Source organism: Labrus bergylta, chromosome 11 (assembly GCF_963930695.1).
Source record: "Labrus bergylta chromosome 11, fLabBer1.1, whole genome shotgun sequence".
Taxonomy (NCBI): domain Eukaryota; kingdom Metazoa; phylum Chordata; class Actinopteri; order Labriformes; family Labridae; genus Labrus; species Labrus bergylta.
This window is the reverse complement of record NC_089205.1, coordinates 18535688-18559671: the sequence shown is the minus strand read 5'-3', so window position 1 is coordinate 18559671 and position 23984 is coordinate 18535688. Positions and strand designations below refer to the sequence as shown.

Genomic DNA, 23984 nt, shown 5'->3' with positions numbered 1-23984 from the left:
GTAGAGCGGCTAAATTTGGTTCAGTCACTGCTTCTTTCAAAATGGTAAAATGCCTCGCATCTATGCAGAGATACACTGACTTGGAAGCACCTTATTGTATGTTAAGTTTGTCAACCACCAAAACTATTTTTTTTTGTGCTACTAGCTGCGAAGTGTGGCAGGAATTGGACATAAACTAAGACGTGGTAAAGACTTAATTGACTAAAGTTTTTGTATCTTTAGCGCCATGTGAATCCATTTATTCTCTGTACAGGCAGATCACTTTTTATTACAATAAACAAAGGCGGCGTCAGTTTTTAATTCATCCATCCAGGATATTTGTTTCTTAATGGGCATGGAAATCATCACAAAGTTTTTTGATTTCAGGAATACAAGATGTTCTCACAAAAAGTTAGATTTTATATCTAGGGATACAAATCTAATGTATAAAGCAGGAGTCTTAACAGTTTAGAAATATACTTGCTGGTGCTCTCAAGTGAGCAAAATATTTAATCTGTGTATCTGAAGTATTTATTTTCACAAGAAATAGTATAGAACACAATAATAATGAGTTATATTTTGAATTATCTTGAAAAAACAGATCAATTTCGAGCTGTCTATCCTGTTTTTGTCTTGTGATCTAGTTCCTTTTCTTTTTTTTGTTCCTAACTAATGAAGTGAAAGAATATCTCTGTAGAGCTGCTGTATGTGTTAGACAGATTGTGCTGGTTTGTTGGAGTAGGTAGGTTACGTCATGTGTTTTGTTGTACTGCGAGTATGAACGTCATAGATGTGTTTATGTAACCTAACTGATGAAATGTTGTCAATGAAGAAATGGAAACGCCAAGAAGCTAATGGGGATATTAATCAACAAACAGACAAACAACATCTTCACATGGATCTCTTCATGTGTGAAGGCTGGAGAGTCATCGCGACGCGCATGCGCTAATCGCAACAAAGCTATTTTTTTTGTCACCTACCGTCATTAAGGCCAAATTATCTCAATTAAACTGCAACTTAAAACAATGCTCGTACGCTGATGTTACTGTTTTATGTATACTAGCAGCAGGAGCGGAGTGTTGTGTTGACAACTAGCTAATGTCGGGTTAGCTACGTCGTCAAGGTAACATTCAGGTATCGCTATAAAACAGTCATAACACGGACATATCCCGCTGCAGCAAACATTTCGTAGTCCATTAATATATTTACCTGTTGGCTTTTTAGCAGGGACTATCTGGACCGCACTTTCGGGCGCTGCCATGTTTTTTTTTTTCCTTCCAAAACAACACACATGTGAGGAAGGGAAAGGCGAAAGCAATCGAGTGGAGAGTTCGGGGGAGAGTAATCGAGCCCCGATGAAACGGATGTTACTTAACGGGACAGAGAGACAGCGCCTCACCAATACAATAAAATAGTTCACACATGGTATAGGCCTACATCTATTGATTAGAGCACATCCTTTTATCCACAGGGGAAATTATTTGGTTTAAGATAAAATGGATTACGGAAGAAAATATGAGTTACATGTTATAATCCACACAGGTCAGAATTACATAGACAATAGGACATAATATACAGCATACATACAAACAATTATTGCAGCACAAAATGAGCCTACTGAAAAAAAAACACAAATAAATACAAATATCAAATTAAATTAAACGAAACAAACAAAGACACTATGCCCCAAAATAGGCTATTCCCTGGGCAATTGTTTTCAAAGACACACATAGGCCTACATTTTAAATAGCCTACATGAAGATGGTATTTATAAATAATGTAGTTATGACAGAATAATATTCTGTCATGTAGTTATGACAGAATATTTCAAAAAATTGAAATACCTCAATTTGTTGAGGTATTTCTTTTTACAAAAAATCTCAGTATAATAAAAACGTGATTTAAGAAAAGGGTCATCAAAGGGGTATAACATTTTTTAAGATTAAAATAAAGAATGGAAATAAAGCCAATTGAAATTTGATTCAATTGAACAACTACGAAGTGGACTAGATTTATTTATTTATTTTATTTTTTGGCTGTGCACTGCAATAGAATGAGTAATAGAAAGATAGAGACACACACACACACACACACACACACACACACACACACACACACACACACACACACACACACACACACACACACACACACACACACACGGTGAGAGAGAAAGTGAGAGAGAGAGAGGGAAAGAGAGTAAGAGAGAGAGGTTGGGGGGGAGAGTTACCCCGTTTATCTGATGCATTATCTATTATTTATGACATATATTGATTTGGGTGAAGGCTATTTGATCAGAAAAGTATTCCACTGCAGAATGAGCAGCATCAAAAAACATCCTGTTATTTTCTGTTCCGCTTCATACTCTGTTCTTTGCATGTCCCTTTTGTCCCTTGGTGTCATGTTGTGTTCCTTATGAAGACCTCTGGATGTCAGGGAGCAGTGTGTGTCCGTGTGTGTGTGTGTGTGTGTGTGTGTGTGTGTGTGCGTGCTTGTGCGTGCGTGCGTGCGTGCCAGCCGGCGCAGACAGAGGCAGAGAGAGGGATGGAGCTGGATGCTGCCCGTTGGAGGGGCTGAGGCACTACAACATACTTTCTCCTTCCTTGAGCGCATCAACGAGCTCTAATCATAGGTAGGGGGGAAAAAGCTAAGAGATCTTCATAGACAAGATCACAGAAATGTAACAATTACGAGAGGAGCGAGGAGAGCAGAAAAAGAGAGGGTTTAAAGGAAACCGAAGGCTTCAAAGTCTACATTATTAAGGAGGATTTGAGGAGCCTGCGTTTATAATCCGACATCAGAGGCGGAATGTGAATCCAAATAACTTGTGTTAATTAGAGATTTTAACGAGTATGATGCGATTTGGACGGCTCTGAATCACCGAGAGGAGAATCTGAGATTGGCCACTTGAATTTTTTTGTGTTTTTGGGGAGTGCTCGCGCTCACCGTCGATTTGCCCCTAGAACTAATTTGCAGTTTCAACAGTCATTTGCGCCCTAAAGGAGTTGGTTATCAGAAGTGGCGGTGGACTTCATGTGCACACGCGTACTGGAGTTACCATCATTTCGGACAGAGTGGATGATTTCAGCGCGTCTGTTTCGCTATGTGTGCCCTCCTGATTCGCAGGTGCGTCTGATTCCTGCCAGACTTTGAGGAGATTATTGTTTCTTGTTAATGTTCATCAAACCCACGGCGGCCTGCGGTGCAACTCGATAAGGTGGATCTCGAGAAAATCCAGAGGAAGGGACAGCTGACGTTCACGCTGCGAGCCACCGAAGCTCCGGATCAACTTCAAAACTAAAGCGCACAAGTTTTCAGTCTGGAATATAAGAATAGATGATTCTCCGAGGACCGAAGACGAAATACACCTAGGCCTGCAAAATGTTCAGAAGGGGTGAGTGAAACACAACTAAATAACCCGAATTAATCAAACGATGTTGCCAGTTCGCCTCTTCCATTAGCATAGTGTAGTGCTTCCTTTAAGGCGGATTCTGCGTCCCTGTGATGTGCATGAATCTTGCGCAGGTATAGCCTACTTTTTTACGGTTATGAAATAGGTGCTTAATTATGACTAATTTCATAATGCACCACGTTGCCCCGCAGATGTGTGCTTTTTTTTTTTTTTTTGTTACAGGCTATGCGCCATTTGGAGCGCATCTTTAATTTGAACCACACGCACGGACTGAAATGTTCATCCGTGGAAGGAAAAGTGTGGACGACGAGGCTGTATGTGATATTAATACAGCTGATGCCGCACTGCAGTTTATGAGTTGTACCCGGGTCAAGAGGCTATCTCTCCCAGCATTGCACTCTCCCGGAGCATTATTATTTGCTGTGTGTCACTACATCTAGATGTGATGGATCAAACCGCGGTTCACAAGGTTATCTCCCGCTGGCTACACACTATATGAACAGCCAGGACCTTTAGAACCTCTTATAAAAGCGAAGGGGCTTCTCAAACTTTTAATATCAAGATCCTCCAGATAGAAACACATTGAACCACAGACTTTTATTCGCTGATCTTTTGTCCCAAGGAGCTGCTTCTTTCTTTCAAGGCTTTAATTGGCCATACAGCTTCATAACTGACTACGTGTGACAACAGTATAGAGGGTGAAGCCTCTAATGAGGAAAGATTACAGTAATACATGCTCCCTTTGTGCTGTTATCAAGAGAGTGAGACAATAGAGAAATTAAACTGTTCCTTGTTTTGCCGTGGCCCTTGGAGCACCCTCACGGACCCCTGCAGGTCCCTAGATCCCACTTTAGAAAACCACTGCATTAGCCCAAGCTTTGCACATCACTTAATCATCACTAAAACTCGCCTGCTCTTTACTTGTGCTTTTTCACGCTGTCTATACAAATCACAAGTACCTTAACCTTTGAATAACCTATAAAATCACTCAAATACTGGGTGGTGGTCACTCACCATACAGCACGCACAGCTTGTGTTTTATTGGTATTTATTTAGTGTGTCTTGTGAAAACCATCTTTTTAGAGTGTGTGTGTTTCAGCTGCGTGCCTTAGGGCCAGAGAAAAACAACATGTTTTTCTTGCTGCCATCAGATCGATTATTGCTGTTCCAAGAGTCGAGATGAAACGCACCATGGTGATGAGTGCTTATAGCGCCATATAACAGCTTGGAGGGAAGGCCTATTGTCTCAGCCTATTTCCTGACGGCTTCTCAGAACCGATCTCCTTATCATTTATGAGAAATGTAACGTCTGGATTTGTTTTAGGGAAAACCAAAATGAGTCACTACGCATTCCAGAAGAGGCTTTTCATAGAGTAATGTACAAGGAAGCATGTCTGTGTCTGTATTGTGTCAAACTAATGGCCATGCTGGTAAATGCTATTACATCATCATCATCAGGAGATCCTTAAAGAGATGATTTCCCACGGCACACATTCATTTTTCATTTACCCTGAGCTTTGAATGGGGAGCTGAAACCAGAGGTGATTGGCATGTCAAGGGATTTTTGTACTCCAAACACATGCACAATCCCGGCTCGGTCCAAGGTTTTTTGTATGTGAATCAGCTGTCCTGCTGCTTGCACATTGCCCCGACAGAAAATCACTTAATTCAAGACAAACGACTTCAAAGTACAGATTTCGCCAGTCTGCCAAAAGCGCTCAGTATATGCCAGCATGTCTGAGTCTACAATAGTGAGGCAGGGATGTGTCAGCGTTGGCAGGAAGAGTGCAGAAGTTCTCTGGTGAATTTGAATTTTTTTTGCACCTAAAATAACACATTGCAGGGAGCTTGGCTGATGCATCAGGCAAAGTGTTTACACTGACAGATCAGCCATTCACAAACACGTCGAAGGCGAATGTCTTTGCTCACACCGGTTCGGTTTGCATTGTGGCTAGCTGTGGCTGGTTACAAAAGATGTTATGATGCTCTTTTAAGTCACACTTGTCTCTATCCAGCGATCCTTTTATCTGTGCACTTTTGAGTTTGTGCAGGTCGATCATTGATCATCTACTGTACATGGGAGAGTCATGTCCATACCATCTACAAACATGTTCAACACTAGTTCTGGTGTGTATTCACCTGCAGGGGACACAACATAGTCCTCATATCTTTGTTTGAACAGTCAGAGTGCTGTTAGTGATTTTCTGCTTCTGTGTAATTCTTATGGATTATGGCATTGGTTCCCAACCTGGTGTCTGGAACCCCAGGAGCACTTAAGCTCTCAGGAGGGGAGGCTTTGTCTGCTGTGAGGTTGTCAAAATTAGATTTGGACATATTTTTACAATTCACTTAGCAGACGTTTGTATCCAAAGTGACGTACATCAGTAAGTTCAACACTAAGCCATTCATACAACGAAGCAGTGGGAGCAATGCAGGGTTAAATGTCTTGCCCAAGGATGTTGCCCAGCTGGGGATCGACCTTTCGGTTGTGGGGTGACGACTCAACCAACTGAGCCACAGCCACCCACATATTAACTAAAATCATGAAAACATAAGTACTTGATGGTTTATACAATTTTTTTTTTAGTAAGACCACATGTGTGTAGGCATATTCTTTGTGAATTTGATTCTAGAAAACAATTAAAATGTGTGTTTATTTTTGATAGCAATGCATCCCTTTTCTTTGTATGGGTTGTGGGTCTGCTCAGCTTGACTTAGATACAGGAAAAACATTTTTTTTGGAACCACTGGTTTTAAGGACATTTACATGAGTGTGTGAGAGTGTGCTTGGGTTCACAGTTACACTTATGCAAGCACACGTCATTCAATCTCTGTCTCGCTCGCACAAACTCCTTTTTTATCTTCCGACCACTCAGCCATAGAGTGGACACAAGGGATGATCTGTCAGAACAGAGCTGAGATGGAAAAGACGAGATGTCTACTGAATATCCCGCACTGTGACATCCTTATGAATTGAACAGTGTTTGGCACGTATAGAATAATAAATGCAGACAAGCATAGACATGCAATGCTTGTGACCATGTGCAACCCCCCCGGAACAAAAAGATGACCAGGCATCCTTGTTTTTTCTGCCATTATGAGAAAATTGTCAATATACTGCAATAAGTTGGCATGTTTTATCCCCTTTACAACATGAGCAGCCACTGTTTCTATTTACATTAGCACCGCATGATTTTTTTCCAAGACATGAAACATGCTTGCGAATAACCTGATTCATTTTCAGTTTTTTAACCCTGTGCGACATTCTAGTTTTGTGATGCAATTAAAGGCTCAAATATGTTTTAAAGTCTTTTCAGTGTTGCTTTTTTAGAATGTCAAAGTGCACATAACATTTGAGATTTTTGAGCTTCAATAAAACTTTAAATGCAACACAAAACTGTCCCTCAGTGGACACTGTCTGTTCACCACAGAGTTACCTGTAAATGTAGAATTCTACAGATTGGCCTCAAGGTAGAGTCTATGCAAGTAGATCTTTATACTGTACTGGTATGAGCTGAATCTGATGGCTCTGTGTGAGTCAACAAATCCCTCACAGTCTGTGTCACGCTCTGGAATACTGCTACGCTTTGGCTGTAATGTAACACATACATCATTTGTACTTAATAGGCTAAAACATGCAAAACCACTGATAAGCAGCTTTAAGCATCAGCTCAACATGCCTTACCTCAACCTTTATACCTGAACTTCAATCCATCATCAGCCCCTAAATCCAAGTTCTTAACCTAAAGTAGGCCTCTGAAGACCTCACAGAAGAAAAAAAAGGGGATTGTACGCACACACATATACACACAAATACAGTAAGATTAGCTTTTTGTAAGTGTCAGACTGGCAAGATAAGACTAATTGGGAAACGCATTTGCATTGACTTCATTTAACGTGATGAACATTTTAATGGAATTTCGCTCTGAGAGAACAAAAGAGGTTGTACGAATACGACAAATCATGCAAGCTTTATGTTTGTGCATACACATGAGCAATTGCATGAATACTAATTACTGCATTTCTTCTGCTATAAACATATCAGCTCAAACAAAATAAACAAAGTCTGTTACTTCCATTTTCTAGTGATTGACAGTATGCAGAGATAATTAGTTCGACCAATAATGAAATCCTGTAGCATTTTGTAATCATGTTTTGTAAATCAACTCCAATTACAAGCATCAACTTAAAAGTAGCATGTGTTGTTCTCCGTGCTAGTGGACAGCATCAAAGAATTTGCCATTAATGAGTTCAGCATAAAGAAAGCACCTGTGGCCTCTGCTTCATATTGCTCCCACTTGTGCACCCTGTACCTCATGGTTATGTGTCGTTGTAGTCGTCACAGCGGCTCTCCTACTCCGATGCTACTCTCAACAATATCTAAGAAGCTCAAACATCAAGGGGCTCCCCTCTTCTCTCTGGGAGACGTTTTTAACCAAAGGATGATGTGACTCATAGACATCAAGTACTGTATCAAGTACTGTATTGATGGTTATACTGTCCAGCTCAATATTGAAGTCATAAATGCAAATGGTCTCTTTTTGCCACCAAAAGACAAACATAGGCTTTTTCCCAGAGTATGCAGACCCAGGCAGTTACCTGAAGTGAACACCATACGTCAGTGATTTCATTTCACCACTTGAATTTGCACAATAATAATAAATTCCCATCTGTCACCCGCCTTAATCTGTTGCAAACCTTTGGCCATCAATAAGACTTCGATAAAGTTCTGTAAAAAGAGATTAGATTTGGCACTCATGTTATCATATTCCTAAACCTCTCCCAGTGTCCGCCGGTTGCTATATCACCTCCTGACAACTCTACATTGTTTTTTACTTTTTTTGGGGCTTCCAAGAGCGTGAGCAGTGTCGTGTACTGATGGTAAAGGGTTTAGAGGAGAGTAGGTTTGAAGAGGATAATGGGAGAGGAGCAAGAAAAAAACAAAACAAAAAAAAAACCCTAAACTGATCCCCTAAATCTTTGTAAGCTGCCTTGAAAATAGAAAGCAAATCTTAGGACAGGGTAACATTTCTCCTTATGGCTGACGCTTGTTTTCAGAGGATATAAGACCATTGTACACATATTCTCTTCAATGACCTTATGAAAAAAAACAGGAAATATAAGTTTTACCTCTGATGTAATAGGATAAGGCAACCAAACACTTTAACAAATTGACACATTGGTAGTCTGTAGATTCGGCCCCCGAAAACCATGAGTCAGGAGTAATTGACAGAGGAACATTACCAATTATTGGATAGCTGAGTCGCATTTATTATACTGCCACAAATGCACCTCTGGCTCTGCCAGTGCATTCAAAGCATCTTATTTAGCCAAAGGAGGTTGTTTAAAATCCAAAAGCCATTTATTTAGTGGCCAATACTCAGGAGTCCTTTCATGGAAGCCTCTGGCACGGTTTCCCAACCTGACACATAACAGAAGATGTCAAATAATTAACAAGCGTGCATTTGTGTGTGTGTGTGTGTGTGTGTGTGTGTGTGTGTGTGTGTGTGTGTGTGTGTGTGTGTGTGTGTGTGTGTGTGTGTGTGTGTGTGGGGGGGGGGGGGGCACACTAACTGGTATTTGAGTCCCTTTTTCTGCCATGAACTGTTGTTATTTTTCCCGGGAGCCATTTTCACACTTCCCTGTCAACCATTTCACACTGAATTAGGGCATGGGGACTGGGAGTTCGGAAGTGGATGCGGTGCTCTTATGCAGCTGAGGCCTCTCTTATTAATGCAGTCTGGAGAGACATCTGGATGATTAACTTGCACAGGACATTCCTGACTTGGAAGAGGAGTCAGGGGTGAAAATTGCAGGACATGCATAAAAAAAAAATCAAAAAAAAAATCTATCCGTCTCTGTAAGCCCTTAAAGACAACAAAAAAAAAACCTGATTCTTGCGCAACGCCATCTTTGTCTGTCTTTGTTGTGGAAATGAGATGCAAGGATGGTCATTAGTGGATGATAATGAGGTGAAAGAGACAAACAACCTAAGCCCTGTTGGTTTTTCTAATATTAATAATTAATTCCCCATTAAGTGGCTAATTGAAGTTTAAAGGTCAATGTCATTGAGAATGTCATAGATCCACAGTGACAGGAGAGAGGCGGGGGAGGGGCAGAGGGAGACAGTCCACGAGAATGTTGACAGTAATCCCAGGTGCTCTCCTGTTACTCTGACAGCTCTCCCCCATCCCTGAGCCATCCTCCCCAGGCGACACTGCCTTTGTGTGCTGAGGACAGCAATTCAGCTTCACCAGCACCTGGGCATCTGCCCTTTTGGCATTGAGTTAGCAAGTCTTCAAGATGGAGTGGCATATCATTGTAAGAAAGAGCAGATGTGAGGAAAGGGGAATATGTCATGTACATTTTGGCTTCTTTTTATCAAGTAAAGAAAGTCATAGACATGTAATGTGGTATTGGACATAGCGTTTAGACCCATGTACTGTAAGACATTTAAAGGGATCACAATAATGCCTTACCATTGACTTTGGCATTATTGTGCATCCTGGTCATGCAGGCTTGCAGAATATTTGGAAAAAGCTGTTTTGTGTCATGATGTTTTCACACCTCTTTTGCTTTACGATTGCCACTTCCCAAATCTTGACGTGTGTTTTGGCAGATATCGAGTACCCCTTCAATAAACCTATGAATGGCACCCCACTAATTGAAAAGCAACACATTGTGGTCTCTTGTGGCCTCAATTGAGGCTGATCCAGATGTGGTATCACATTAGATACAATTCTCATGTTTTGGTGGGTGCATAACCATAGGGTCCCCCCCCCCCCCCCCCCCCCCCAAAAAAAAAAAAAAGTTCCTAGGGCCTCCAAGCAGGAAAATTGATTTCTTAGTGTAAAAAAAATTGATACATGCAACAAGACACAAAAGAAAGGTCTTTCAGCAGAAATAGTTGGAAAACTTTATCTCTGATATGGTTTTGGGATCCCACAAACTAAAGAGTTGTAAGTTAAAATGCTCTTGTGTTTCAAACATGTAGAAAATATTAATAATAATAATTGAAGTATTATGCTTTTTGTCATTCAGTTGGGTCAAGAAAACAAGAGAAAGCACCCAGAGACCAACACTGCTGATTTCGTCTGAATGTGTTTCCTCTCTGGTATACATTAGGAACCACATTATTTTAACATTATAATATCTTGGGCTTTTATCCATCTTTGTGTAATTTGTGAGCACTTCAGCTGCATATTGCTGTTCCGTCTCTATGTACAGAATGGAATTCACATGATGTCTTGTTTGACATCATGTGTGAACTGATGTGACTCCTGGCATGTGTTCATCTTGTTTATCATGCCTCGGATTAATCTCACATTTCATACATGTCACTGTCAGGACTCATTTATTTCAAGACGTCTGACGTGAAAACAATATGGGTATCTAATTCAGTTGGTAGAGTATTCTGGATAATGAGAAGGCCTCCAAATAAAAGCTCCTTCTCTTACTGCTTAGTTGAAAAGGAACCACTATCATCATTCAATTAGACTCCTTTGGTCTTTGCTCTGTTTCTCCACTCGCCCTCCTGCTCCATCGCTCCATGATAACTGGTCGTCCTTGTCCCTAGCTTTAATGAGACCGGCTCCTGTCACAGTCACATCCGAGCTCAGGTCTTGTAATATCATCCGTGCGTGTGTTCTGGCAAATGTTATCTGTGCTCATACGATTGTCACGGCCAAGAATGACTTCTAGGAACAGTCTGAGCTCAGGTAATTGCTACAGCTTGTTAGGATTAATTCTGCCCTGCTATGTTAATACACGGTGTTGACTGTGGTATTGCAACCGCAGAACCACTTAAAACTCAGTGCCACTCTTACCTACCGCAGGGTGATTAGGATAATTGTGGCGCGCAATCAATGTCAGGTGTAGGTGCAGATCAGGAAAAACTACCTCTGAAAGTTAGTTTGGACTTTTAACATTCATACAAGTTTCAGAAGAATTGCTGTACATTACGCTTTTCCTTGAAGGCAGTGTGATTCAATTGTTTTAAATATTTCAAGACTGAATTGTGGAGCCACAGACTGGTACCAGATGTTGTCTCATATAATGGCTCGAGGAGGACAAGAGGATTTACTGAAGAACCCCAAAGATAGTTGCAAAAAGGAACAGAGGAGTATTATTTAAAAAGGCAGGACTGAGAGACAGATGGAGTTGTAGCAATTACAGAATGTAGGCCAAGGTCTTTTTAACAATCGCCCATCTTTTTATATGCAAATCCCTCACAATTGTCTCAGAATGGTCTTAAATTCAGTCATTTACAGCAGCAGAACTGTGTTTTTTTTTTTTACCCTATTAAGGGTTGTATAATGAGGAGAAGAGTGGAATGGAATTACCAGTTTCAATTTACCCTCTATTTTTTTCCACATCTGACTGAACTGTCATCAAAAATGTCCTACTGTGTGTTCACAGACTATCATCATCAAATTGAAATATATTTCTGGACCATTCTCACTGTGCCTCCTTGTGTTATTTCACTGCTCTGAATAAAAGTAAGGTCCTTGACATTTGTCTCTTTCTCTGCTCCAATGAGCATTGCTCTTCTCCGTAGGGCTCACTCTTAGAATCCACTGGAGCCATTAAGACTTTGCATCATAAAAACACTCACAATAAAGGTACAAGGTGCTGTTTTGTGGGCCAGAGCATATTAATTATTCCAGTACTTTCTGAAGAGTACAAAGCCCTTTTAGGATTTAAAGGACGTTCTGAGGTGAGTAGTAACTGTGTTGCAAGCGGTTAGATTAAAAAAAAATTTGCTTGAGTTCTTAACTGATTTTTCAGGTTCTTTTTTCCTTTCAATGCAAGAGGTGTGGCCAGGGAGATCCTGCCTTAGAAAGGAGGAGAATAAAGCAGAGAGGCGTTGTAAACCAGGTCATTTCTATCGCCTTGATCCTGCAGGGGTTTCACTCAAGGGGGACTTTCTTTTTCACGTTGCCCAGGTTAAAATCCAGGTGCATTTATGGTGAAAATTAGCTCCGAAAGCCATCTTGTTTTTGGCTGTAATTTTGGCGCAACAAAGAGACAGATGTCACAACAGTGTGGTCTTAAGGCCAGGTTGTAATAAAACACAGTCAGATATGGGGTTTCTTCCCTTGGCAGTGCAGGAGTAGTTTTTTTTTTTTGTGTTTTTTTTTGTCAGAGCAAAAGGGGAAAGCTCAGAGCTTTTTATTTATTCCGAGGAGAGGTTTCCACCCATCTGCCGTGGTTGGCAAGGGACCTTGAAGCAAAAGCTGCATCCTGCCTTGCCTGCGGTTAAAAAGAAAAGAAAAAAAAAGAAGCGAGAAGAAAAAAAAAAGTGTCAGGCTAATAGATAGTCACGGCCATGTATGCTGCGTCTCGTCGCTGCTGCTCCCAGTCAAGGCCTCAATCAAACACTCCTCAACTCCCATGGGAGGCTGGGGAACACAGAGAATATACAGTCTGACAGTGAACACAGCCGGGACTCTGCCCCCACACCCTGGTATAACATCACTGTGTAAGCCATGTGTGCACCTCCAACAGCACCTACAGAATCTACAAGTCCCTCTATTCCCCACATGACTCCCCAGAAAACAGCCTATAGTTTCCCCCCCAGCAATCACACTAATGTGTCCCCAGACCCAACCTGCCCCACGTTAGAGTGTTGTTTGGAAAAGGAATGTAATCTGCAGGGTAAATACAGCAGTTGTCAATCGCTGCCAACTTCCCCAGTGAAACAATAAACAGAACATGCTGCTGTAGTACCGGCTTGTTATATTGCTGAGCTGGGGTTACATAAGATTTATGAACTGCCATGGTGGTAGCAATTCCATGTAGAGGGGGATTGATAGTGTTTGATGGTAAAACTCCTTTGGCTGGGACATTAACTCAGCAGATTTGTCCCTGTCTCCACAAGCAGAGCCTTGTCAATTATTTAAAAGAGCAAAACAACAGCCCAGAAACAGACAGCACTTGGTGTGTGGAGCTCATTTACACATCTCTATTCCCAGAAGTGTGCTCATGCGCTCAGGCCATAATAAGAGCTGGTCTTTCATCCCATATGTGTCTGTGTGCTAATTCACACTTTTGCCAACGTGAGTCCCCCCCCTCATCCTTCAAAGATGAGGGCATTGAGGGAAAACAAAGAGCCGCTGAGGAGTAGGTAACAAAAACAGTATTATTAGAGAGTTGTTCACTTCAGAAGGAGGCAGAAGACTTCATTATTGTAACGGAGAGATACAGAGCAGACGAGAGGGGGAGAGACAGGCATTAGGCTTTGTCGGGGCTCTAATGGAAGAAGCAGGTTTTTTTGTGTTACGGCTGCTCTCTCCACTGATGGATGGCGAGGTTAACAGTCGCTGTGAGTTAGCTAGCAGAGTGCACAACATCCTCTGGAGCCACTTTGCGGACTGAGCTGCTCCTGTAGCCACGTGATCAGTCAGTCAACCAGTCTGACTATTTAACCCAGCATCAATTACATTGTGAAAAAAATGAATAACTTGTCTTTTATGTGGCTATATTTGGCGGGCTGTGTTGTTTACGCTGCTTACATCTCTTTACATATTCGCTTAGCACTCTCTAGGGAGCGTAAGACATTCTCTTTTAAGAGACCGCAAAGTATGCCAAGAAGATATAAGGTAGATGTCTGCATGCAAGACTGTGAAATCAAACTGGATCTCTTTTTCTTTTTCGTAACACAGTCACAGATTGGGTTGAAGAGGCAGAGACTCTGCCGCTCTGGTCAAAGCGAAGTTAATAGATTCAATGACATTGTCAACAATGAAAAAAAAGGAGTTGTTGAAATGGAGAAAGGATAGGAGGGAGGGAAAAGGAGATAAAACAAGCTCTAATGATGTCTGTATGTTTGTCTGAGATGCTGTTATTGACATGGTGTTGACTTCAGACACTTGTGTACATTCCGATGGATCGGTGAAGATGAGGCTATTCTATTTTTTTAATTGTCAGTCTGACATTTATCAAGAGTAGGTACGCATGTATAAGCTCTGTTGAACCAGGAAATAAACACACATTCACTCTCACACACACTTAAACCTGCAGTGTTGCTTGTTACAGTAGAGTTACTAGTAACAGTAACTAATGGAAATACTAATTCTCTTTTTGCAGTTATTTTCTGCTTTATAAGTAACATTCTCCAACTTAGAACTGACTGTCTGTTTGAGAGTAAAATAATGTAGAGTTCGCCACCTCTGGAGACCCACAATCTTTTGCTGTTTTACAAGAACTGCACATGCAGCTTAAGTATACTAACTGCTGTACAGTCATAAATTCTTAAACCGTTTCTTTGTTTCAGGGGCTGAAAAGATAATCATTTGTACAAATTCCAAGTCATTTCTGGAGTTATTCAGATATTGAAATCAGTACAAGGCAATCTTCAGATAATGCCCAAAATGTGGAATGGGTATCCGCAAGAGTTTATGAATTGAAGAGTGAAGTAAAATATCAGCAGTTAGGCTAAATGTTCCACAAGGAATCAGCATCAGTAAGGAAGGGCATTGCACGATTTCTAATAATCTATGTGCAAAAAGTAAAAGATGGTCCTGAAGCACTTTAAAGGTGCTTTTTTCTAAATAGTAAAACATACCAGTTTCTTTGTGTGCTAAAAATGAGAGAAAGAGAGATACATGAGAAAATAATTAAACTAAAGATGATAATAATAAATAAATAATAAAGATTATGACATTCTATAGAGAGAAACCCTATTTCCCCCTACCTCCCATACTTACATGTAGAGCATTTCGCCAAGCTGTTCATTTCCAGATTTCACACCTCGCTCATGATACAAACATCCTCCTTCTCCCAAAGTCTCCACGCAGTACAAGCTCCATGATATGGCAGTGGGATGAAGATGCACCCTTAGTCTAATCTGTCAGGGCCCCTCACAGCAGGCCCTGCCACTCACACACACAGAAACACACACACACACACATACACACACTGCACTAGTTTTCAGCTGTCTGTTAGAATGCATACATTTAGACAGTTTCTCATCTCTGCATGTAGTGCCTCAGCTTATGAAACCATGCGATGATGGCACTATTATCCTGCTGATCAGAATAGCTCTTGGCGCTGTGTGGGAGCATCTGAGCTGATCTGGCTGCATGTGCGCACACACACACACACACACACACACACACACACACACACACACACTCACACAAACACGCATACACACACACACACACACACACACACACACACACACACACACACACACACACAATCTCTCTGTAGGAGATTCACACCACTGTTGTTTCATCAGCGTATGTGAGCCCTCTTCAGCTCTCTGCCTCCCACCTGGCAGGTGCATGCACTAAAAGAGCTATAGAACTAAAAGGTTTCAACTTTCTCTCTGCATACACTACTCATCAACTCATCGTGGCCCACATAGTCCTGAACTAGGTGACATGATGATCACATATGTGAGAAACAAAACAGTTTGTACTCTTAAGTTCTGTTTGTTTCTGTTCACACCAAACTGTTGTGTTAAATTACACATTTCAACTTTCAGTGAAACGTGTTAATGTGCTGACGTAGTTTGTAGTGATGGTTCGCTGGTTGTTGTAATGCCGACAGATTAACTTTAACATGTTTACAAATTTCGACTCTGTTCAAGAAAAAGGCAATCTTTTACATCAGGTACGCAAGCGAGCAGAGTCATGGAAGTTTCCTCCGGTGCTTGGCCATGTCATTGAAGCTGCAGAAAACCTGCCAGCATTGATCCTCGAGAGATGCATTCTGGATCGTGTAGGATAGTTTAGTCTTCACCAATACATCAGTGTCAAAATAGAACATCAGGAAAACAAGTGACATGTTATAGTACTTAAATAGACCTCTGTAAAGAACAAAACAAATCTAACGAAGTTGGTCTTTGTGCCAGAGGTCATTTTCAAATGAGATAAGAGTATTAAATTCCAAATTCTTTAATGTCTAAAAAAAAGTCAGACAAAGTTATCCTGAATAGAAAGAATTTAGAAATAAAAAACAATTAAGTATTAACTTCAGACCTCACATTTTCAGACTGGTATTTTCATTAAATTTAGTCTCATGTCTGGAGAAGCAACAAGTAGAACATCTGTCTGGGTCTGTACTGTGTACTAATTCACAGGTCTGATCCCACGGCCTCAGGTCAAAACTTAGTCCTGCTGTGTTAAATCCATTACTCTGCCTCCTCTTTATCGTATATGATTAATATGACTAGTCCAAGACGTGTTTGTGTGTGCATGTGAGTGTGTGTTTAGCAAATGCTGGGCAAAGAAAACAATGTTCCCTGAAGAGTGTGTCTGAACATAAAGGCTGCGACCTCCCAGCACCCGTCCTGTGACCCTGCAGCTCGGCTTGCTCGGCCCCTGCAGCCCAGTAAACACTCACAGAGCTGCAGCAAATCTCCAGTCACAACAATAAACAAGGCATTGTGGGAAGGAGATAGACGTGTGGACAATAAGCAAAGGTGTTTTTTGTCTGGGCTGGCAGGGTTCTTATGTTGAATGCAGATTTATAAGAGAAGACTAAACGGCAATAAAAGGTCGCAGAAAAATATTATCCCAGGCAGCACCTGGTGTACAGACATTCACTCTATCTGCAGACAGAGAGTATTTCCTCACATACACAGATCTATTCATAATGAAGATTTTAAATTCCCATTTGAGGCCTTACATCAAATTACAACAAATATGAGAAAAAAAGAGGATGACAGACATGCTAAATGGAGGTAACTGAAAACAAAACAGCATCAACACAAACAGATCACACAACAACATTTCCTCTCTTTCCGGCCGCCGTGGCGGGGACAATTCTGTGTGGGTGTGTGCGCGACCTCAAAATGAATAATTAATGTAAATTGGATTTGTTAGCCAGAGTGGCTAAATCACAAGGGCTCGGACTAATTGGCAAAGGTTTTCCTCTGCTCACTACCTTGTAGCCGATGGTAAAAAAAAAAAAAAGAAGTTCAAATTGGTTGAACATAATGAGTCGTGGTTTGTGCCACGGTGGGGAGAAGTAGAACAAGAAAACAAACCCATTAATTTGAGACAGAATTATTTGGAATTTAGCTCCATGCTAAACTGAAGTGCTGTCTGAGACAATGCACAAGTGCAACAAATTGAAAAATAGAACCACGATAGCTGTACAAACTCATTCAGTTTTTACTCGCAATGTGTCGTCAGGTTTAGCAAAGCCACCCAGGATGTATATTTCGATGGCATGTTTGCAATGTGAAATTGGCAGCAAATTTGTAGCTTGGCTCGCTAATTTGAGAATTTCTTCATTCTGAAGCAGAGCTGCAGATGAAATGAAGACATCACAGTGAGAAAGACTGTTGCTGGAGAATGTGTGAGTGAGCCAAGGTCATAAATAACAAGAAGCACAACGATTCTCTATGCTAAAAGAGATCTCTATTCACCGATGTATAGCGTAAGCCTATATAATAGTGCCTCAGACGTGTCCCCTGACTGGGAATGTTTCTGCACAGAGTCTTGTTGGAGTCTTCTCTTCCCTGTCATTTCCTTGGCTTCCTTGCTTGCTGCAGAATTTTCTCTCCTCTATTCATCCTGAATTATTAAAAAGTGTTGTGATTCCCAGTATGATTGTGAATCTGGGGCTGCAGCTCTCAACTGCGCAGTCACATTTGCTTGTTTTTCTCACTCCTCGCTGTGTTTCTCGCTCGGATCACCAGCGCCAGAGCACGACGCTGCAGTCCTCACACCCTGAATCTCACCTTGACGGGGGAAGGAGGAGGAATTTAAGATGATGAATACTCAAAAAGTCGTGTCTCGTCTACAGAGCGAGTATTATTTGTCTGAATCCGTATTCAGGTCAGGGTGCTTTTCACAGGGGAAGGGAGAAGGGAGGGAGGGACATTTTTCTTTCCCATCATGCACCAGCAGCAGGACCTAAACTGGCACGGAGGGTTGGGCAGTTTCTCCAGGGATAAGCATCCTGTCTCTCGCCTGACTCCCTTCAAGGGAAACCTGCCAGGGGCGTCCATTCACCACAACACACACGCCCGTTGTCTTCTCAAACATAACCAAAGACCCAAGAGACCAACAGATTCGTCCCCCCTCGCAGCTGACCTGCTACCATGGCCAACCAACCCACCTCCTCTGTTTTTCGCACTCCTTCGGAGACCCATGGCTGCCAAGCTTGACATGCCAATGACTCTCTGCCACAGCAAAAACCACAGCGGCTGCCCCAAGAAAAGGTTATGAAAACAGTGCTGGGCGGATGAAAAATTCATGCAGTGTTACCGTATATTTGAGTATCCCTGCATCACCCCCACACAACCCATCTCTCTCGCTCTCTCTCTCTCTCTATGGGTCTCAGTGATGCACAAATGACACACCAGGCAGTACAGCACAGCACAGCACATGGGTCTAGGGCTATTTTGTCTCTGATATGTTGGAGAATATTATTGTGGATTGCTGTCGGAGAGGGATCAAACTATTCTGTAAAAAACAGGGATCTTTATCTGAGTCCACAAGCACTGGGTTGTTGGGATTTTAATGTGGCACTGGCTGGATGTACACTCTAATAGGCCAGTGCAGAAAACATGAGCGGGATCCTCAGAGAGCACAATAAAGGAAGACAGAGTGATGGAGAGGAGAGAGAGATATGGACAGCTAAAGATGCTCTTTCTCTAACCAAAGACTCCTTGCTGTAGATGAGCTGCTGTGTGGTTGTTGTTGTTTATCTTTACAATCCTTACTGGGATACTTCCAGTGCATATATGTCTCTTTACAAATCTTAATGCTGATCTTCTTGCCTCAAAGACATGGTTTTCTGCTTTATAGGTCCATGTCAGACTGGTAAGTTTGCTTTATAAAGAGCTCACAAACTTGAATCTGGAATCACTTTAAATGGAAAGCCGCGCACATAAAGCTCTGTAGCTCTTCTGATGCAAGCAACAGAATACAAAATCTGGATCTGGATTATGTGATTTTGTGGTATTTTGTAAGCCCTGTAGTTGTATTCCTGACACAATTCATATACAATATGCCTTTAAACATCTAGATGAATGCAGATGAAGAGCAAAGCTGAATGATATGTCAAACATATGATATGACATATCTTCCCAAAATCAGTGTCAATCCAGCTTTGCTCAGTAAAGAGTGGCATACACTGTACGATTGTCTGAAATTCGTGGTGGAATGATTGCTCACGCTGTGCAATTGTGTGCAGACCTACGACCAAAATATCAAAGATGCCGGAAATTCATTCGACTGGTTGGGGGCTGCTAATCGGGCCATGATCGGCCGTCTTGCCTCCATACACACAATTAAAGATGTGTGATCTGGCTGAAATTCAAAGCTAGTCATACGAATCAAACATCAGGTCTAAAGTGGTCTGAAATTGCAACAGTTGTACTCATCAGGCCAAAAAGAAACCCAACTTGTAAGAAAGAAGAGACCACTTAAGAATGATGGATACACATTGGATCTTTTTCAATGAAAAGTTTTGGCAGCAACACTGTTTGCTTTGGAGTGTTTAAAGAAGTCATATCTTATGAATAAAAAGTTAATGGTGGCAATATATTCATCAGAATCAATCTGAAATCCCATTTTCCCCAAAGTATTACATTATAACTTGTTCCAATGTATGCTAATGTCAGGGATTTCACAAAAAAACACAAAGGGACTGAGTTTATCATTAAAGGCCACAGGAATTATGAATAGAAGTTTAATGAGGCAATAGGTGCATGCTGTGGGACTGTGCTGCCCAGAGCGACTCTGAGCCGAGTTGAGTCCTTTATTCTGATCAATGTATGGTAATGAGGGTGCAACTGAGGTGGTCCAAGAGAAGGATTGGAAAATGAATACAGAGTAAGAGGTTGTTAAAGCAGCTACAGTAAGAAATTGGCAGCGTAATGATAATGCTTTTGAATGAGCATTGAAAGACGCTAAGCCATGCCAAATGTGTCCACCTGTGCTATTATTCACAATGCAGTTGTAGAGGCTTGGCAACAGGAAATGATAAAGGACAGCGTTTTGAGCCGTTTCCTTTCATTAAACACTTAAATCTTGTTTTGAGAATTGTCTGTTGACATGTTACTATACATGATAATCAACAGGCATCCCAGACACAGCCATTCATTTACTGTAGTCTTTCAAAAGAACATTAAATAGCATCTATGTATCTACTATGGCTGCCTACAGCATGCTAATGCAAGTACAAACTGCCTGTGTGCACCTAATCATCTCGACAAGAGCAGAGAATACTGAGCTAAGTCATCAGAGGAGCAGCTAAATCAGAGCTCTGCAACAGAATCCAGAGGCCTCTTCTCCCCAGGGCATGCCTCCAGGGCTGGATGTGTCCACAGTGAGGCAGCCTGTGATCAGTCTGGGTTCAGAGAAGAATACCGTACAGAGTATATAATGTAAAAGTTCGAGCAGATGGGTGTGGTGTAAGTTTGTTGTAGGACAGAAAGAGAATAGCAGTTTCCAGTGCCATAAAGTTTCCATGCAAGGTTCTCTGTTAGATGATTTAAATACTGTTTTATCTCTATCACCTCTCTTTGGTTATCGCTCAAGCTTCTCGCACATCTCCCAGATCACCACTCTGCTCAACTTAGCTCCCTCTTTTACAGTTATCCTCCCCTCCCTTACTCATTCCTTGTTTGTCTCCCACACCGTCACCTCTGCAGCGTGGAGAAAACACTTGTTTTGACAGGTATGATAACTGACTAAATGTCATAAGAAAGCGATCTGCAGTGTGGCATTGGAATTCATTGCACACACTGTCTTATCCCCCCTTGCCTGCTTTCTGCTGTTTGTGTGTGTGTTGTTTGAAACGAATAGGCTCCTAGCACGTTGTGATGAGTTGGCTAGCTGAATGTGTGTGTCTTTGCCACTTATGTTTGTCACACTGAATATGAGCAATCATGTGCCTGTTTGCAGTTGTGTGTGTACATGGAGCTCAACTACAAATGGCTACTTATTGAGAAAGATAAATGGGGTCTCTGTGCTTTGACTTCTGCCTGTGCCGTCACTCGTTTTGACTGTTTACTCACATGCAAATGTAAGCTTCCCAGCAATAAAACGAAACAGCGCAATCAAAGAGCACTCCATTGTGAGTGTCATAAACCCAGGCTTAATATGAGGATAATAGCCGTTTAAAATCCACACTCTTTGATGTTTCATGAGAGACAAGTTTAATAGAAAAGGCCAACCGTAGAATACATTATTTCACTAACATGGAATTACCGGCAAACAAACATACCCGTCCTGTTAACCACGGTTAGATTCATCACTCATTGGGTATTCAGGACACAGTGGCATACATATCTGCTGACATGAAGAGAGATATGTGGGATGTATGTGGAAATTACCTCGATAATCCATCATGTACTTAAATATGATGTGATGGAAGGCATCTTGGAGTTAAGATATCCTTGGGTTATTGCTGCACTGGCTGGAGGACATGTGAGTGAGAGAGCGTGGGAGAGAGAACTGTACTATTAACTGGCCTCTAAAAGACCTCCCTAATGTAGAGTTAATGGCATCCTGGTGGTCAGAGATGCAGGAATAATTCATTCAGTACAGCACTAATTGCAGCGCCAAGTTTTGTTTTGATTCACTGGCAACGGGCTGATATTATTTGGTTATGTTTTATGGCTATTAATCCAAGACCACAGAATGATCTTGCATTCAGGGATGATGTCGGAAATGGAAAACAAGTGGTTATTGAAGAATCTACCCTCAACCATTACACAGAAAAACCTAATTTTGATATTTATAAGAATATTCACATTTGTAGCCTTTAGGTTTACTTAAAGGAAGAATATGCGATATGCGATATGCCACTTAAATGTAGCATAAATCAAATATATCAAATATTTTCAAATGTCAAATATTGGTACAGGACAATACTAATTTTTCATTCTGTATTGTCTGATTGATGTTGAATAGTTACCAGGCACTTCTTTAACAAAAAGAAAAAAAAAATGAAAGACCAAAATTCCCCTCTTAGAGATTGGTCCACTACTGTAGTCCCCATAATATATAAAATCATCATCCCTATCATACAATTTTACATTGACTGCTCCTTGAGGACATTGTTTTACACATGCGATTTTTAGTTTTAGTTGACTTGTTTACAGACATGTTTGAAAAGGTGTTGGGAAGAATTCCAGCAAGGCGACATGGCATTATCAGTGAGAAAAAAAACATCTGTTTTTGAATCAGGTAACCCCTTCTTTATTTGAAATATGCGTCTTCATTAAACAGATTAAAGAAAAGTGTTGCAAAACAGGGATGGGAAGAGTTTTTAATGAGAGGGAAACGAAGCATAACCTTCATCTTCAGTGCAGCGCTTGTATTCAGCTCTGTCAACTGAGCTCTTACTTTATCTTAACTACTATATCTCTGCCACAGGGAGCAAACTTTCTGCAGTTCATGACTCACTTAGGTCAAAGTTGAATTATCTTTGCTGTTAGGTTCCAACAGAAAGGGTAAATTACAACTTTGTATCTTTTACACGACCTCAGAGTTTGACCCAGTTACATGATTACCCTGCTGAAATCTAAATTTCAGATTAGGTTGTGAAATGGAGCAGGCAGAAAATATGCACTACCAAGAGCTGTGGATAAAAAAATTGAAGAGGCCTTTTGTTGCTGCCTCCCAAGATGGACTGGTCATTTGTCTTGGCCTATTTACAGCCCCTTTACAGCCAAAAACATGACATTGGAAGACTATGTAAGAACAGTTTTATGAATTCTACAATTTTTACAATTTAATTTAGAAGACGCTTTTATACAAAGCGACGCACATCTGAGAGTAAATGCAACACAAGCAAGGATCTAGACAGGAAGAGAAAACTTCAGTAAGTGCCAACAAACAGCTTCAAGACTGATGCAGGTAGGCTATGCAGAGAGACAATGTGCAGGGTACATAGAATAGATATTTTTTATTTTGTTTAATCATCATCATAGGACATCCACAGCATTATCTCCAATTTCATTGAGTGTGTAATATTGTAGATGTTCATGGGAGACTTAAGCTTTTTCTCAAAGGTCAGCAGATCAATTTATTTTTTTATTCCAACATGGGGGGTACTACATTGGAGGAGGACCTGGCATCTTTTATTTACAGAGCGTAGTGGGCAGGAGGGAGTGTAGACCGGGATGAAGGAGTTCAGGCAAGGAGGAGCCGTTTTTTGTTGCTCTTTTGTAATCGAGCAAAAGGATTTGAATTTGATGCGAGCAGCAACTTGAAAGTGTAACAGCAATGTCAGAGCCAACACTGTATTTGTCAATAACCCTTCCCATTCATGCGTCAGTAATGAAGGAAACAACTCCTGGTGGAGCTTCGCACATCAACAACTGAACAAAGCTGAGGTGCTTGTAATTCCGTGAGGTCATAACATAACAAGCTTGTCTGTTGATAAATACTTTAACAGCCAATTCAAAATTCATAGCTTGTTCTTTAGCACATGGGCATTGTCTTTCTTACACCGTCACTCACCGTTCCCGATCTTGTCAGTAGTTACAATCACATGTGGTCAGACAGAAAGTCAGAGTAGAGGACCCAAGTGCAGACTCCAAAGTCAATAGGGGTGCTTGAATAAAAGGAAACACGCAAAGTTTACCTAATGGTAAGAATGGCAACAGTAGAAGCAG

The 23984-nt window shown here is 41.2% G+C and overlaps 2 protein-coding genes across 2 annotated transcripts in view; one reads left to right on the top strand and one right to left on the bottom strand.

The window, feature by feature from the left end:
- The window catches only part of dph1 (diphthamide biosynthesis 1), a 58395-nt gene extending 57061 nt beyond the window's left edge, over positions 1-1334 (bottom strand). Inside the window, exon 1 of the mRNA XM_020653687.3 lies at positions 1189-1334. Coding sequence (XP_020509343.2) covers positions 1189-1240 — 52 coding nt within the window. The 5' untranslated portion in view covers positions 1241-1334. The remainder of the gene's footprint in view (positions 1-1188) is intronic.
- Positions 1335-2503: 1169 nt separating this feature from the next.
- rtn4rl1b (reticulon 4 receptor-like 1b) overlaps positions 2504-23984 on the top strand; it is a 139199-nt gene continuing 117718 nt past the window's right edge. Inside the window, exon 1 of the mRNA XM_020655175.2 lies at positions 2504-3373. Within this exon, the coding sequence (XP_020510831.1) occupies positions 3361-3373 (13 nt within the window). The 5' untranslated portion in view covers positions 2504-3360. The remainder of the gene's footprint in view (positions 3374-23984) is intronic.